Source organism: Xiphias gladius, chromosome 16, assembly GCF_016859285.1.
Source record: "Xiphias gladius isolate SHS-SW01 ecotype Sanya breed wild chromosome 16, ASM1685928v1, whole genome shotgun sequence".
In the NCBI taxonomy this organism is placed as follows: domain Eukaryota; kingdom Metazoa; phylum Chordata; class Actinopteri; order Istiophoriformes; family Xiphiidae; genus Xiphias; species Xiphias gladius.
In genome coordinates, this window is record NC_053415.1 from 15,988,409 (window position 1) to 16,003,921 (window position 15,513).

A 15,513-nucleotide genomic window follows, 5' to 3' on the forward strand; every position below is an offset into this window, starting at 1 on the left:
TACAGCGCATCAAACAGAATACTAAGGCTACGGCATGATTAATGCTTCTGTATACTGAGTTAACAAATATTAGGCAAGAGAGCAATAAACAGTGTTGGCGGAAATTTCTTTCTTCTCCTTTTTCATTGTCTGGGCATTTCTCCGGAGCAATCCACATACCCATCAACACTGTTTTCTAGACTGCACATGAAAAAGCCGCTTTGAGCCCAAAACTTCCTGAACACATGCCTAGTCACAGAGCCTAGTCAGAACAGTATCTGGCAGGAACTTGTTTGCGTGAAAAACCAGGGGGAAATGTGTGCTCACAGCAGAAACACTTAACAAGACCATGGGCCTTGTAAAATTTGTGTAGGAAACCGAGCAAGTTTTAATTTCAGCTGAGGTCAAATACTGACTATTTTCCAACAGAATCCGTCAAATCAAATCAAATATGGTTTTGTTGCAGGTTTTCAACTGACAGAAACAAGCAGTTGATGTGTTTGGGTGTTTTATAATCCAGTTAAATTTGAATTTTAAAAAAATTGTGAAAAACTTTTACCTTAGACACTCTCTGGGCCACCTCCCGGCCAACAGAGAGCCCTTGGACAAAAGTGCGTGCAGCGATGAATGCCCGGGTAACCTGAGCCTTGAGCTTCCTGGGCACGTCTCCAAAGGGCTTGAGCTGGTCGGTGTACTTACTGATACACTCCAGATAGTCCTCAGTGATGACGTACTGGGAGTTGAGCAGCGTGAACATACGCTCCAGTAGCCGCGACCAAAAGTCATTAAGCATTTCCTCCAGGTTAACATTCCCTCCTGTGTAATAGCGCTTCAGCTCAGCAAACAGGTTCTCAAAGACCTCTGAGTTCTGCATGTAAGGCTTGCCGTAAGTCCTCACAAACATCTCATTCAGGGACCTCTCTGTGTTCTCCAGCAGCTCCAGGAAGAATTCTGGGTTAAGAAGAAATGAAAAAGTGTTATTTATTGTCTGATTTTCTTTCATATTTGACTATGTTGGTGTGAATTATTCTGTACATGGCTTGCACAGATATGCCTTGATGCATCGGGAACCCTGCCTAAATTTGTGATTAAAATAGAATTACAACAAAATAACATTTAAATTACATGAAATGTGTGTGATTGCAAAACAGAATGCTGTTTCAAAAGGAAGTCTGCTTGATTGCAATTCCGACAGCAAATATGCTGACAAGAAAAAATATACAAAAATAGCATATGAGTTAGGGCGTCTGATGTTGATTTCATTTTGAAGAGAGATCACAGCTTTGCTGATTTTTATCTCCAGTAAACTACTTTTGACTTTGCAATAGGAGCCTTCCTCATATATTTCTGGAAAGCAATAAGTTCTGTGTTTGCTGTGCATGAGGTCTGTATTGTCCACATCTCACCTTTAAACCCCCAAATACATTACCTGCATTTAAAGAAAGCAGTGGCAGCACAGACTGTACCTTGATAGAAAGGATATATATTGGTGAATGATTTCCTAATTATAGATTCTGACTGGAGTACTGCTCTATATACTGGAAACATAAGGCTGTCAGATGAATTATTATCATTCCACAATACAGTTTGTCTGTAAGGTTTGCAGCCATTCTGCATTCTCCTTATTTGCACCACTTGTTGTCATCCTCATGATTTCTATGACTTCTTTGGCTCACCAGAAAATGATATCAGATGACAACATTTCTGACCATCTGCTATTCATAATGATAGTGCTGGCTTTCGTGGACCAAGATTAAAATTTAAATAGGCTTCAAAACTCTGCACATTTAACTGCAAAGTGAAATAGTTCAAGACTAGTCAGAGGAGACTCCAGTCCTATAAAGGGTAGTGGAGATTAGTGATAGTGTTAGTGGAGTCTTTTCTATTCTTACATTTTTGTTTTATATAGGGCAATATGTCCAATACAAAGCTTTAAGGCAGCATTAATAGATTTTTGGCAACTTGAAAGGTAGTGGAAAGAGCTGTAAACACAATAATCATATATTATTATCTCATAAATTTTTTATGGTGAATATGTTTGCAAACAGTAGCCTATTTACACATCCACAAGACAGATTTTGTTTTTTTCTTAATATTTCTGGAGACCATAAAAATTTACGTCCAATATTCACTCTCAGTTTGTAGTTCTGTTTTGATCCATGCAAACTCCTGAAAATAAATCTGGTTGTTTTAGATAATTCTCTGTGGATTAGTCACTATGAGCAGCGGCTTCACCTCATACATAGTCATTTAATTCACTGTAAATAAAAAAAATGTAAAAGTCTCTAGTTTCTCTGTGATATGGGGTAGTGGAAAGAGGAGTGACTGTCTGGACAAGCCAGAAATAAAACATTAAAAAGGTAGGGATAATTAAAAACAGTGAGCTGCATGGGTTGTCCGTGTAACAACGGGTAAGTTGTTAAAATAAAGAAACCCTGTTACTATTTTTTTTTTTTTTGTGGTCATTACAGTTAGTTATTCAATCATTATTAGTTAGTTGGACCATTAAGACTATACAGATGTTGTAGACTAGTGAGTGCATTTTACAGTAACTGCAGCCCATGATATGTATTCAGTATGTTCTGAACGACAAGTCCTCCAGCCTAAACAACCATATATGTCATTTGTCCCTACCCTCACATTTGACCCATAGAAGCGTACCAGCGGCAGGAGTACTGGACCTTTGTTGTCATGGTAACAATAATAAACACAAGGTTAAGGTTGTGGAATGGTCACTGTTTGGTTAGGTTGAGGCACAAAATCTACTTAAAGTGATGTAACGTTCATGGATAAAAGAAACAGCACTGACTATCGGTTTCATACAGGAAATGAACAGCGCTCCCCTGTGTGAAAGTCCTGTGTTTTGTCAACCCGTCCTTCCATCTCAACCTCCTCCCAAAGTGGACTTTAGCACTCTTTATACTACATCACCTGATTTCCTCCTCTGCTCCTGTCATAATTACTACGGCTGTTAGAGGTCAGTCTCATCCTGTGACTGTAAAGCATCTGTAAAGCATCTGTACAGCAGTTTATGGTAGCCAGGTCACATGACGTACTCTGAACACTCAGAGATCCATCTGGCACCTCTGAGCCATGCACATTATACTCACTTATCAGAATTGCTCTAACAAAAGTATAATAGATTTAAAGTGGTCATTAGTGTTCAGCAATTCAGGTGAAATTACAGATTACAGAAGCAGAGAAACAAAATGGCACAACTGTCCATGATATAACACCAAATCACATCTGATTCGTTATATGTTGCACACCTACTGAAAGTAAAATATGACAAGTATGCTCACAGAATGTTAAAATTACCTCACTCCTACACATGCTTTATTGCTGTCTTAGGAGGATATGACTTTTTCTTCCATTAGTGCAGACAGTATGCAGGACTTGTAGTGTTGGCCAATGTATGGTTATTCTGAGTATGCTCTAGAGTGAATGAAAGACTACACTGAGCAGTTAGTTAAATATGCAAAGCTCCAAGCATGAAATGTGCTTCAGCAACTCATTTTTGGTAATGAAAATAGTCACTGGTGCTGAGTGATATGCACACTGATTAATGACCACTTCAAAACTAATTTCATTTAAAAAGGTGCATTTTAGAAAAAAAATACCTCTCAGCATTAGCTGAGATATTAATTTAATATAACCGGAAAGTTATTGTTAATGTGGACAATATATTTGATATAATTCTAAGCTCTGTTTTGGAGTGATTATAATTAATAATTACATTATGGATGGCCTCAGTATAATTCAGTGACTACAATACTTAGTAAAAAAAAAGACATCTTAATCTAATTAGCGAAAATTCATGAGAGGGTTCATATTCTATAATAGCAAATTTAGTGTTATGTCAGAGACTAAAATTAACAGGAAAGCTAACATAAATCCTTAACCCATTGTAGTAATTGAGATGTCTGTCTAAATGAAGGGCTGCAAGAGCTGCAAACAGAGGATAACGATGCTGAAATCCTGGACTGGGGTGATTCTAATACACCTAACTTGCAGAGAGTTCATTACATTTCACTGATAAAGCTCAGTTTGGCTCCAATTCCTCATTGTGCGCACAGAGCTGTGCAGAGGTTACACCGAGCCATTCTCTCTGTGATGAAGAGAAAGCCTGTGTCTCCGTGCTTCCATAGCTGCTAGCTCTCATAGGAAACCTACTGATGGATGCTCTCCTAGATGTCAGAGATGTGTGTAGTCTCTATTTCAGCAATCTTGAAAAAGACCACTCTTATTTTAAATCCTTGAGCTTGATGATGGAAGAAGGCAAGTTGCTTGCTTTCCATTTAGAAACAGGCCACAGCTTTTGGAGACAATAGAGACTATAGAGTCAACTTGATTTGGTCTTACGAACATAAGCAGTTTAAGCAGCTTTGGATGGGATGACATCTACTGTGGAGATCCTCATTAGAAGTGGCCTGCAGAATTAAATTGGTAAATTGGATTGTTTTATGCTAAAACCCACAATCGATTGGAACATTTTTGGCACTCTTCCAATCTTAACACAACAAATATTGTGGAACTGTTCACAATTGCAAGGAGCTGGTATGACTTCTTGTAAATATAAAATCAGATATTCCTTAAGGGGACTAACCAATACTAAAATTTCTCAATTTATTTCTGCAGCAAGTGCAGCATTTGATTTCAAGGCCACACACCAATGAAAGGTACCAAAAGAGCCAAATACACTTAAAAAAAAAGTCAGCTTATGGTAGCCAGGTCACATGACGTACTCTGAACACATATCCACTCAGAGATCCATCTGGCAATTCTGAGCCATGCACATTATAGTCACTTATCAGAATGGCTCTAACAAAAGTATAATAGATTTAAAGTGGTCATTAGTGTTCAGCAATTCAGGTGAAATTACAGATTACAGAAGCAGAGAAACAAAATGGCACAACTGTCCATGATATAACACCAAATCACATCTGATTCGTTATATGTTGCACACCTACTGAAAGTAAAATATGAAAAGTATGCTCACAGAATGTTAAAATTACCTTACTCTCACACATGCTTTATTGCTGTCTTAGGAGGATATGACTTTTTCTTCCATTAGTGCAGACAGTATTCAAGACTTGTAGTGTTGGTGAATTCAATACAATATTTTTTTCTGGTCATTTGTCAGATGTGTCCTTTGCAAAACACATTCCTGCAAGCAACACATTGTCAGAACAATGTGTAATTTATTAGTGAAGCCAAACTGCGTAAACTGCAGATATGACATGGTTTGTTGGCCCTAATGCAGTAGCGTAAACAGCTGGTTATATCCAGCAGAGCCAGTCAGTGTCTTCTCCTACAGGACTTCAGCCACTCAAAGGGAACCCGTCTCTCACTTTGTGATTACTGAAACTGCATAATATAAAGTACAGTGCTGGGTTTGCAGCCTCTTTGAGCTCTCATGGCTTTACATAAAACTGTGAGGTTTGCTGCCAAAAGGGGCACTTCGAAATCCACACGTCAATCATAAGGTGGATCATTGATTGGTCTGACAGGAAGTGCTGGTCTACAGAGGGCTGCTTCGAGTGCTAATATATTGTGGAGTACATGACATGCTCACCTTTTATGTCTCCCATTTTCCTGTGTTAATTCCTGTGATTTTCCTATTGTGAGTCACACAGTGACAGGTAAAAGCACAAGTTTTCAATGTAAAGTCGCAGCTGCTAAATAAAAAAATAAATAGTATGTTGGTGAGTCCAAAAAATGATATCCAACAAAAAAGTTCTAATGTAATGAAATGTAATCTAATCTAGTCTAATCTAATCTCATTGGATTCTATTTTCTCATATATGAAAGTTAAGTAAGGGATTTGACATTCTGTCATCTAACACAAAGAGTCCTGTGAAAATAAATAAACAAAAAATAGAGTTTGAAAAAGTTAAAGTGAAATCTTCTTTATTTTCAAAATTCAAAAACATCAAAGCTTGTCCATCAGAAACCCTACTGAGGATTGCTACAGTCCCAGACATTCATGTAAAAACCCTACCGTCTAAAGAGGTACGTACTGTGGAATTTCTACCTGGATCTGGAACATTAACTGGATGGTCCAGTAAGACTTCTTAACTATAAGAATCGTTTTGTTGAGCAAGCATGCCCTTCTCAGCACCGTCCAGCATCACATTCATCTAGTCACACACACCCAGACCTGCTAGCCTGCCGTCACAGTAAGGTCTTCTATGGTTTGCAGCTTCTTTGGACTAATTTTGGGTTAAGTGTTTTGCTCCAGGGCACATTGACAAGGGCTGCTGAGGGAGGTAATAATTCACTTTTTATATTCTTGTTTAAGTATATAGTGAATTATTGGCACCCCTGAATTTTAAGTATACAATTTAGAATATCTTCAGAAATAAATGCAAAATGAAACCATTTTGTATAATCACAATATTTAATAAAATGTCCAAAATTAATGAACCAACAAAAAATGCTTTCATATGGTGAAATAAAAATACAGACATCAAATGTATGCTTGACGATATTATTGGCACCCTTTGGACGAATTAAAATTAGTTCCTTAAACAAAATAAGAAAACAAATAAGACTCACCTGTGCTTAATTTTCAGTGTTCACATGACCTGAATTAACTACTGAATGATGGTTTTACTGCATAAAAGGGGCTGATTGTTTCCAGTTTCTTTTCACAATGGCAAAGACAAGAGAGCTGTCTGAGAATATCAGAAATGCTATTATCAATTCCAAAGGCTACGAGGCAATTGCCAAAGAACTTGAAACCCCTGTTTCAAAAGTTCGTAATGTTATCAAGATGTTTTACAGTCATAAAACTGTTAAGACGCTTCCAGGACGTGGTGCTAAGAAGAAACTCCATGAGAGTAGTCTGCAAAGGCTGATTGTGGAAAAAACATAACGCAAGACATTTAAGAGCTTCAGGCTGACCTGGAACAATCTGGAGTGGTGGTTTAAACCATACGCTGCATACTAAAACAACTAGGGCTCCATGGGCGAAGGCCAAGGAGGACCCCACTACTGAAAGAAAGGCACAAAAAGGCAAGACTAGTGTTTGCAAAAACTTCCATAGATAAGCCACAGTCTTTCTGGGATCATGTTCTATGGACAGATGAAACCAAAGTAGAAGTCTTTGGAAATGCAGTGCATCAGTTTGTTTATAGGCAACAAAATGAAGCCCATAAGGAAAAGAACACCCTACCTACAGTAAAACATAGTGGAGGTTCTATCATGCTGTGGGGCTGCTTTGCTGCTTCTGGTACTGGAGGCATTGAATGTATCAAAGGAATGATGAAATCAGAAGATTACCAAGGCATTTTAGAGAGAAATGTGTTACCCAGTTTTAGAAAAAACAGGTTTGATGCGAAGGCCTTGGGTCTCTCAGCAGCACAATGACCAATAGCACACATCCAGCAGCACAAAAGAATGGTTGAAAAGCAAACGATGGACTGTTTTAAACTGTCCAGCAATGAGTGCTGACCTAAATCCCATTGAAAGCCTTTGGAGAGAGCTGAAATCTGCCATTGCATAAGGGCTCCTGCAAACTTAAGAGACCATGAATGTATAGTAATGAAAGAGTAGCCGAAACTAGTGCAAAAAGCTTCTAAATGGCTACAAGAAACGTTAAGAGGCTGCCATTGTTGCTAAAGGTTCTGCAGCCAAATAGTAGTGAATGGTGCCAATAATTGTGTTTGGGGTACATTTTGTGTTTGTATCATTTCACTATTATGCAAGTTTTGTGTTTTTTTAATTTTCTTTTGTTCAGTAACCTTGGACATTTTATTAAAAATATTCTGGTTATACAAAACTGGTTAATATGCATTTAGTTCTGAAGACATTCTTAATTGTGTACTTGAAATTCAGGGGTGCCAACAATTTTGACCAGCACGGTAAAACAACCTTCCAGGATTATAACAGTGTGTGAGTCAGTCACTGCGAAAAAAAAAAATCAATTGTGGAGGCTGGACCACATTAATATTCCGTTTGCCTACCCAGCACCATGGTGTTCGTGGTCAGGGGGGCCAACAATTGATTAGCAATTAAGACCCCTGATTTAGTCTTTAATAAGCAAGGTAGAAAATAATTCTCTGTGCCTTCCATTGCTTTTTCTAATTTCTCTGAGCAGTTATTTCCTGTTGTATGTATTATGGTGAAAACGATGAGAATATTCTGACATTCTATTTGATACATAAATTAGCACATTTATTAATAAATTGCAGCAAATGTGGCATCATTTTTGACACTGATTTTTCAGATGATGCTGTTTCTCTTTTAGATTCATACAGTTGTACTGTGTAACTGGGTTGTTGTGGATATTCCTGTATTTCTGCTCAGATGGTCTTGGCATAGTCGAGCGTGTGCCCTCGTACTGTGACATATAGGCTGTAGTGTCAGGTATGCGTGGGCGGGCCAGCTACTGTCAGATACAGTAACCCTCATCACAAACTCTGCATCAAGAGAAGAAAATATACACATACACTGATTCTGTGTAGGTGGGACTCCAGAGCTACGTGCTAAATAGATAGTAAAGAGCATCTAAATGAACTAACAGCACGGTATTGTTTGGAACTTTAGCTTTGTGTTCTGGCTCGGTATCAAGACCGATATTTTGTTAAAAAGGGACATGAAGCCAAAAAATGCAGATTCCTAAATAAATTATACCTAAAATAGTAATATGTGGTAGTGGCTTGGTAAATCTCAACTGATTTCTCCTGCTCAAAACAAATAACCACACAACTTCAAACACTCAGATTCAATTAATGACAAATAAACATAAGTTTGTAATTCAAATCTAGTAATCAATATTGCATATTCCCTGAGCGGGTGGTCAGTCAAGACTGTCAGCAGACACAAAGTCTCCAGACACCAGAGGGCTGTGGAGCTGAAACCTGCATATAGCATCTGCTTTGACGCTGATGAAATTATGGAGAGTGGCAGCAAACCCCAAGAGGAAGAGGGGCGCCTGGAGTCATGCATCTAAGTGCTGCTGGACAAACCCCATTTCCTCCCTCACTGGAGTCCTCCTTATGACATTCACTATCTTGACAGCAGCTGATCAAAATAACACTTATTTATTTATGCACGCTTCCAGGAATCATATGCGGGCTAAAGAAGTGTATATTCCTGGAAAAAACGGACAGACATCACCCAGGCATTGTGACATTGAGTTTCTGGGCAATGTGCAATCATCTGAGAGTTGCATACTGTAACTCAATAGCATTTCTTTCATACAATATGTTGAATAATTTGTAAAGCATGAGCGAAGGAAGACAAAACATTGACTTCTGAGTATTAAATTGCGCATTTAATCACTCAAACATTATTTAGTAGTGGCATTGGATACATTTAGAAAGCGGAATATAAAAATCTATGCTTTGACCTCCTCCTTTTGGACAAAGATTAGAATTACTTTTGGATAAACTGAATCATTGTTAGTGTTACTGTTCAATCCTGACATCTAAGGGGTGAGGTTTTATTCCTGTTATATCATATCTTATTTATATATCATTTACAAGATATTAACAGATCACGCAACAAGTGCTTAAGGGTTTAACGATGTAAAATAGTATCTTGTAAAGTGACACGACAAGGTGCTGACAGATTAGGCTCAGGCCAAGCCACCTTAATGTGCATTATTAACATTGGTTACCCACAAAACCTTGAGTCTCAGAAAATAATATATTATAAATGGGCTGGAATCATATGAGTTATACTGTAGTGGATGATAACCTTAGTTCAAATATAAGGACATGAAATTTAAGGTGCTGAGGTTCGCTAATACAGCTGAACCACAACTGTTCACAAAAAACAGTGTGACCTTTTATTTTAATTAGGCATCTGTTAAAGTATGTTAGTTGTGTTGTATTATGTCAGTATTGTCATTTTTGTGATTCTAGTCTGATTGCCTTCTGTTGTTTGTGCACCTGTGACAGCCCTTAACACGAGCAGCTGTCGACTACCATCAGTTCGGTCGTCTCAGCTCTGCACTGGTAGTAAAATTACTACTCAATACCAATTTTGAATTCAGAGACAATTCAAGATTCCCTGCCCCTAGACTCCTCCATTTTGAGAGATTGTTGTTTTGCAATTTAAATTACATGGATGACAAGCAAGCAAATAGATTTATAACAAAGAGCATAAAAATGTCAGCAAACGTGCAGTTATAAGGTGCTTGATTTACTAATAACACTCAAAATGAACTTGGATTTATGTTGTTTATGTGCATGCGCTACTACATGAAAGCAGAAAAGTGTGTTTTTATTCTACTGTATATGCAAACCATGCATGTCAAAGGAAAAGGACAAGATTACATATTAATCATACTGAATGAGATCCATATAATGTAGAATAAATTAGCTTAATCTTTTTATCAACTTCTATCAGCCGCAATGCTACAGTAATGTAGATGGCAACATGCTGGGCATACATTATCCTTTTATTAGGGTGATTCTACTTTTTTGGTGCTGTAAAAATGCGTCGTGCAAAAGTCTCAGTACACTTTTTATGCATCATTGGTGTGTGAGTGTGTGTGTATGTATACGAAAGTGCTGTATATATAGAAAAGGTGCTGTATGAATGTGTGTGTGAAAGGTTGAATGTGGCATATAGTGTAAGGTGCTTTGATTGATCAATAAGACCAGAAAAGCACTATATGAGTGCAGTTCATTTCCCATTTAAAAAGCTCTTTAAACTTTTAACTCTCTTGTTTCCTTTGGCTTTTCTAGATTTTTTTGACTATAAAAATTGTTTTAAGTTTTGTCCTCCCATTCACCTGGAGACAATAGAGAATTCAGACATAGCAATCTTTAAAAGGTTTCTGAGTGATAACTCATTAAGAGGTTATATGCTGCATTTCTAATAAATTAGCTGACAATGCGGAGGTGGATGCGCTTGACAAATTTCACCTCTACCACCCTTCACCATTGTCCACAGTGATAAGCTGCTGCTCCCCACACAGTCTAATATTGAGAGCTGGAGGGATTATTATTTCTCATTAAACTGTAACTACAAGGAGCAGACTCCACAGAGAAGCATACCAAGGGGGAGACAAAGGAGAGGGCTTGGAACAGTAATGAGTACATCCACACCCATAGCAGAAGCTCAGTGGATGTGTGGTGGTAAAGATAGTCACCATGGGGCTAAGACGAGATCACACCCAGCACAGGACCACCAAACAACCTTAATAATGCAGAGTTTGGCTCTGTACTGCTGTTCAAGCTGTCAATCTGCTGTGCAAGAAGCCATGTTTGTCTAATCCAACAAGAGGGTTCTCCACTCCAAGGCATATTAATGAGATTTTCACATCTCATCTCCTCTTGAGTGAGGACAGTTACAAACGTACAAACAGAGAATCTTTTCAAATTAACAAATACAGTCTCAGTCCTTTGATTTTCCTTTTTCGTAGCAATTTGGTCTACTGTGACTGACCATTAAAATAATCAAATCAAAAAAGGACATAAAATTAAAATTAATCAGCATGAAGCATTAAGTTAAAAAAAAAAAAGGCTTAAGACTTACCATCAAATCTCTTGTGTCGGGAAACAAAGGTGCTTCTCAATTCATGACTCATTTCATCAACCAGATTCTCAAAGTCCTGTTTACTCTGTTGGCCAAATTTGTCTTCCATTTCCTGGGTGCAACATGTGTTTGACTGAGGACATACACGAAGATGTTCACCTGCAAAATAGACAAAAAGAAAAAAATGTTTTTGTGTCCACACCAAAACTGACACTGACTATACACAGTCTTAATAACTGTAACATGACTAGAGTATGTAAAATTAGAACATTTCCAAAAACTATTGCACCACTTCAAAAAATCCTACCTTTCCATACCACAGCCATCATTCTTCTAAGTTATATTTGTATAATGCCATCGATATTAAAAGTGTTATATGAAAGTAAGGACTTTCTATGCAAATTGAAAGCTTAAAACTACTCAGTGATTCAATAAGAACATAATAATGTAGGTTAATAAAATTATTTATTTCATATGTTTTTTCCCACCATCTATATTACAGGAAAAGTTTTCAGGATTGTGGCTCCAAAATTCCAGCATCAGAAAAAATAAAAAAGTGATCTATAAAAAAACAGATAGCCAAGGAAGCAAGTATATCAGTTGTTGAGAAAGGCCACACTTTGAAAAGGAGTATGAAGATGAGATTTAAAGGCAGTAACAGTGTCAGCAAACCTGAGCTAAGTGGTAGGCTGTTCAGAGCCAAGGAGCCGGTACAGCAAAAGCTCAGTCACACTTTGTTTTGAACCCGGACCGTGGAACAGTTAGAAGACCCAAACAGAAGCCAACACTGTTGTGATGGTGCGAAAAATGCTTCGTTCAGGTCCGTCGTCTGGCTGCTGAATTCTGAACAATCTGGATCTTACAGTGATAGAAGTGAGTGGTATAATTTTCTCTGTGTTACCAAAAGACAAAATTGATCAATTTTTGGAAATATTCCTCACTTGATAAAACACAGCTGGACAACTTTCTTTACGCCTTGCTCCAGGCTTAAGTCACAGTAAAGGATAATATCCTGATTTTTTGAAGCTGAATTTATGTTAGGAGAGAGAGGAGCGAGGAGTGGCTGTATTGTCTGTAAAATGATCAGAACTTCTGTCCTGTCACAGTTCGATCATAAAAGTTTATCGGGCATCCAGTCTTTTATGTCATCTAAACTGCTATGTAATGAAGCCACTTTGCTAATGTCAGGAGGTTTAAATGACAGGTACAGCTGTGTATTGTCTGCGTAGCTACGGAAGAAGATGTTATGGTGACTGATGATATGTCCCAAAGGTAACCCACCCATTGTTTTAGCACGTGACAAATCATTTCTGCAGAACACCAGGATACACCATCAATCTTCTTCGCTCACAGTACATGAATTTGGAACCAGCACAGGCACTGTTACCTACTCGAGCTCCCCCTACCGGTCCACTATCATAGATAATAATACTCAGTCTAGAAACCAGGATGTTCCACCCACCGTCTTGTATGACAGCTCCCCCCAGTTCCTCATATCCCTGTTATCTGGAAGTGCAGATCCACTTTTTCTGTTTCAACTCCAGTGTTAGTTAGACATAATTCATGAAATATAATTCCTGTTGTTTGTCAATCATAACCTCCTGTACAAAAGAGGCTAAGCACTACAGCTAACGTGGCACTTTTAAATGTACAGTCACTCATTAATAAGCCATTCCTCATCAAAAACCTCAGAGATGAACATAAAATAGATTGTATCCTTTTGACAGAAACATGGCTGAAGGATGATGGGACAGCGACCCTATTACTGAAGCATCACCCCGTGGTTTCAGTTTTACTTACTATCACAGGCTAGACAAAAAAGGTGGGGGAACCGCTGCAATTTTTTTCTGACAAGTAGGTGGGCGAAATATTTTTATAGGGAATTATAGCTCTTTTGAACGTCAAGCTCTAATTTTAAAGTTATTTTTTCTATCCTCAACATTATCGTCTACAGATCTCCAAAACAATGTGCTGCATTTTTGGATGAGTTCTCTGAGCTCTTATCAATAGACAGCACTAACCATGATTGTATCCTGATTGTTGGAGATTTTAACTTCCACACAGATAACTCAGCTGACTCCAAAGCAACAGAATTCCTTAGCACCCTTAATGCACTGGATTTTACTCGGCAGGACCAGGCACCAATTCATAACCGTGGTCATATGTTGGACCTTATTATTACACGTGCACTAGACATTGCTATAATCTCAGTTGTTGATCTGACCATCTCAGACAATTTCTGCATTTTCTTTTCTGTCTCTCAGCCAGTTCCAAATCCCGACAGAAAATGATATCTCAACTCTGAATTAGCTAGTAAATTTGTAACTCGGATTATTAAATCTCCTATTTGTCTAATCTCGACCTCCAATGAGGACCTGGTGACCGACTTTAACATTAAATTAAGAGACTCATTGGACCATTTAGCACCTCTTAAAATCAGACAGATCTCTTCAAAGCAAAAACCACCTTGGAAAATGGCAGAGATCTCTCAGTTAAAAAGAGCCTGTAGGAAGGCAGAACGAATCAAAATTGGAAGTGCATTGAGCCATTCTTAGAGAACAATTAACTACATTTAACAAACAAACCCGCAATGGTCTTCACCAGGTCTCTTAAATATTCCCCAGAGTAGAACTAAGACATACGGAGATGCTGCATTCTTTGTAATCAGCCCTCGCCTGTAGAATAGCCTTCAGAGGAGGTCAGATCATCTGATTCACTATACAGCTTCAAACGAAACAGTAAAATCTTTTTAGGCTTGTGTTGTGTGTTGTGTGGGGTGGCTGTGGCCTCAGGAGGTAGAGCGGGTCGCCCACTAACCGGAAGGTCCGTGTTTTGATGCCCAGTTCCTCCAGTCCGCATGTCGAAGTGTCCGTGGGGAAGACACTGAACCCCAAATTGCCTCCGATGTATCATCGGTGTGTGAATATGTGTGTATATAGAAAGCGCTGTTTGTATAAAAAAAAAAAAAAAACGCTGTATGAATGTTTGTGTGAATTTGTGAATGTGGCCATAGTGTGAAGCGCTTTGTGTGGTCACCATTTGTTTATGTAGCAATTTACTTTACTGGTATCAGAGCTATTTATTATTTTTATGGGATCTGCATTTTATGGTCTCACAACTTATTGTATTTTTCTAACTTTTATTGATGTAAAGCACTTTGTGTTGCACTTGCTCTATGAACTATGCTGGACAAATAAAGTTATTATTATTATTATTATTATTATTATTAATAATAATAATAATTGTTGTTGTTGCTGTTGTTGTTGTTGTTGTTATTATCATCGTTGTTTTAGTCTATAAGGCCGGAATGAGCGAGGGCATGATGATATTGCTACACTGAGGTCATGTAATAGTAACACAGAACATGCACTCATGAACACGAATCGGAAGCATTCAGTAAATCATTTGTAACCTTAAGAAGAGCTGTGTAGGTGCTGTGTAGCTTGCGGAACCCAGGTTGAAACCTCTCAAAAATATTGTTGTTATTAAGTGCCCTTAGAAGTTTGTCTAGCACTACCCTTTTTAGGATTTTTGCAGTTTGGTAATTCGCTGGAAGGTTTTTTAAGCCCGTGGGCTCTAGAACAGGTCTCTTCAGCACTAGTTGAATAGAAACAATCTTAAAAAGATCAATTCCAGAGGCAAGGGGCTGTTCATGATGTAAGCAGAGCAGTGCTAACTGAATCGGAACAGTTTTTTAGGGATAATATCAAGGGGAATCTGAGGGTATCACATTTGACACAGTTTTCCTAAGATCAATGCAGTGATATTGGCCTAAAACAATTCAACAAATCCAAAGAGGGTCAAGGGAGGTCTACTGCAGAGATGGGAGGACTGATATTTGCCCTAATTAGACCAATCTTTCTGATGAAGAAGATAATATTATTTTCACAATGGGCTGGTGAGGAAGCCACTGCAGTAGGGGGAGGAGAGTTTACAAGTTGACTGATGGTGCTAATCCTAGTAGTAGTTGCAGTAGTAGTAGTAGTAGTAGTGGTGTAGTGTTGTGTATGTTTGAATGGTAAATGTGGGCTGCGCACACTG

The 15,513-nt window shown here is 38.2% G+C and overlaps 1 protein-coding gene across 1 annotated transcript in view; it reads right to left on the bottom strand.

The window, feature by feature from the left end:
• The window catches only part of LOC120801714 (glypican-6-like), an 85,263-nt gene that overhangs the window by 50,772 nt on the left and 18,978 nt on the right, over nt 1–15,513 (bottom strand). The window contains exons 2-3 of the mRNA XM_040148902.1: nt 11,473–11,631; nt 539–930 (exon numbers count right to left, since the gene is read on the bottom strand). Of these exons, the coding sequence (XP_040004836.1) occupies nt 539–930; nt 11,473–11,631 (551 nt within the window). The remainder of the gene's footprint in view (nt 1–538; nt 931–11,472; nt 11,632–15,513) is intronic.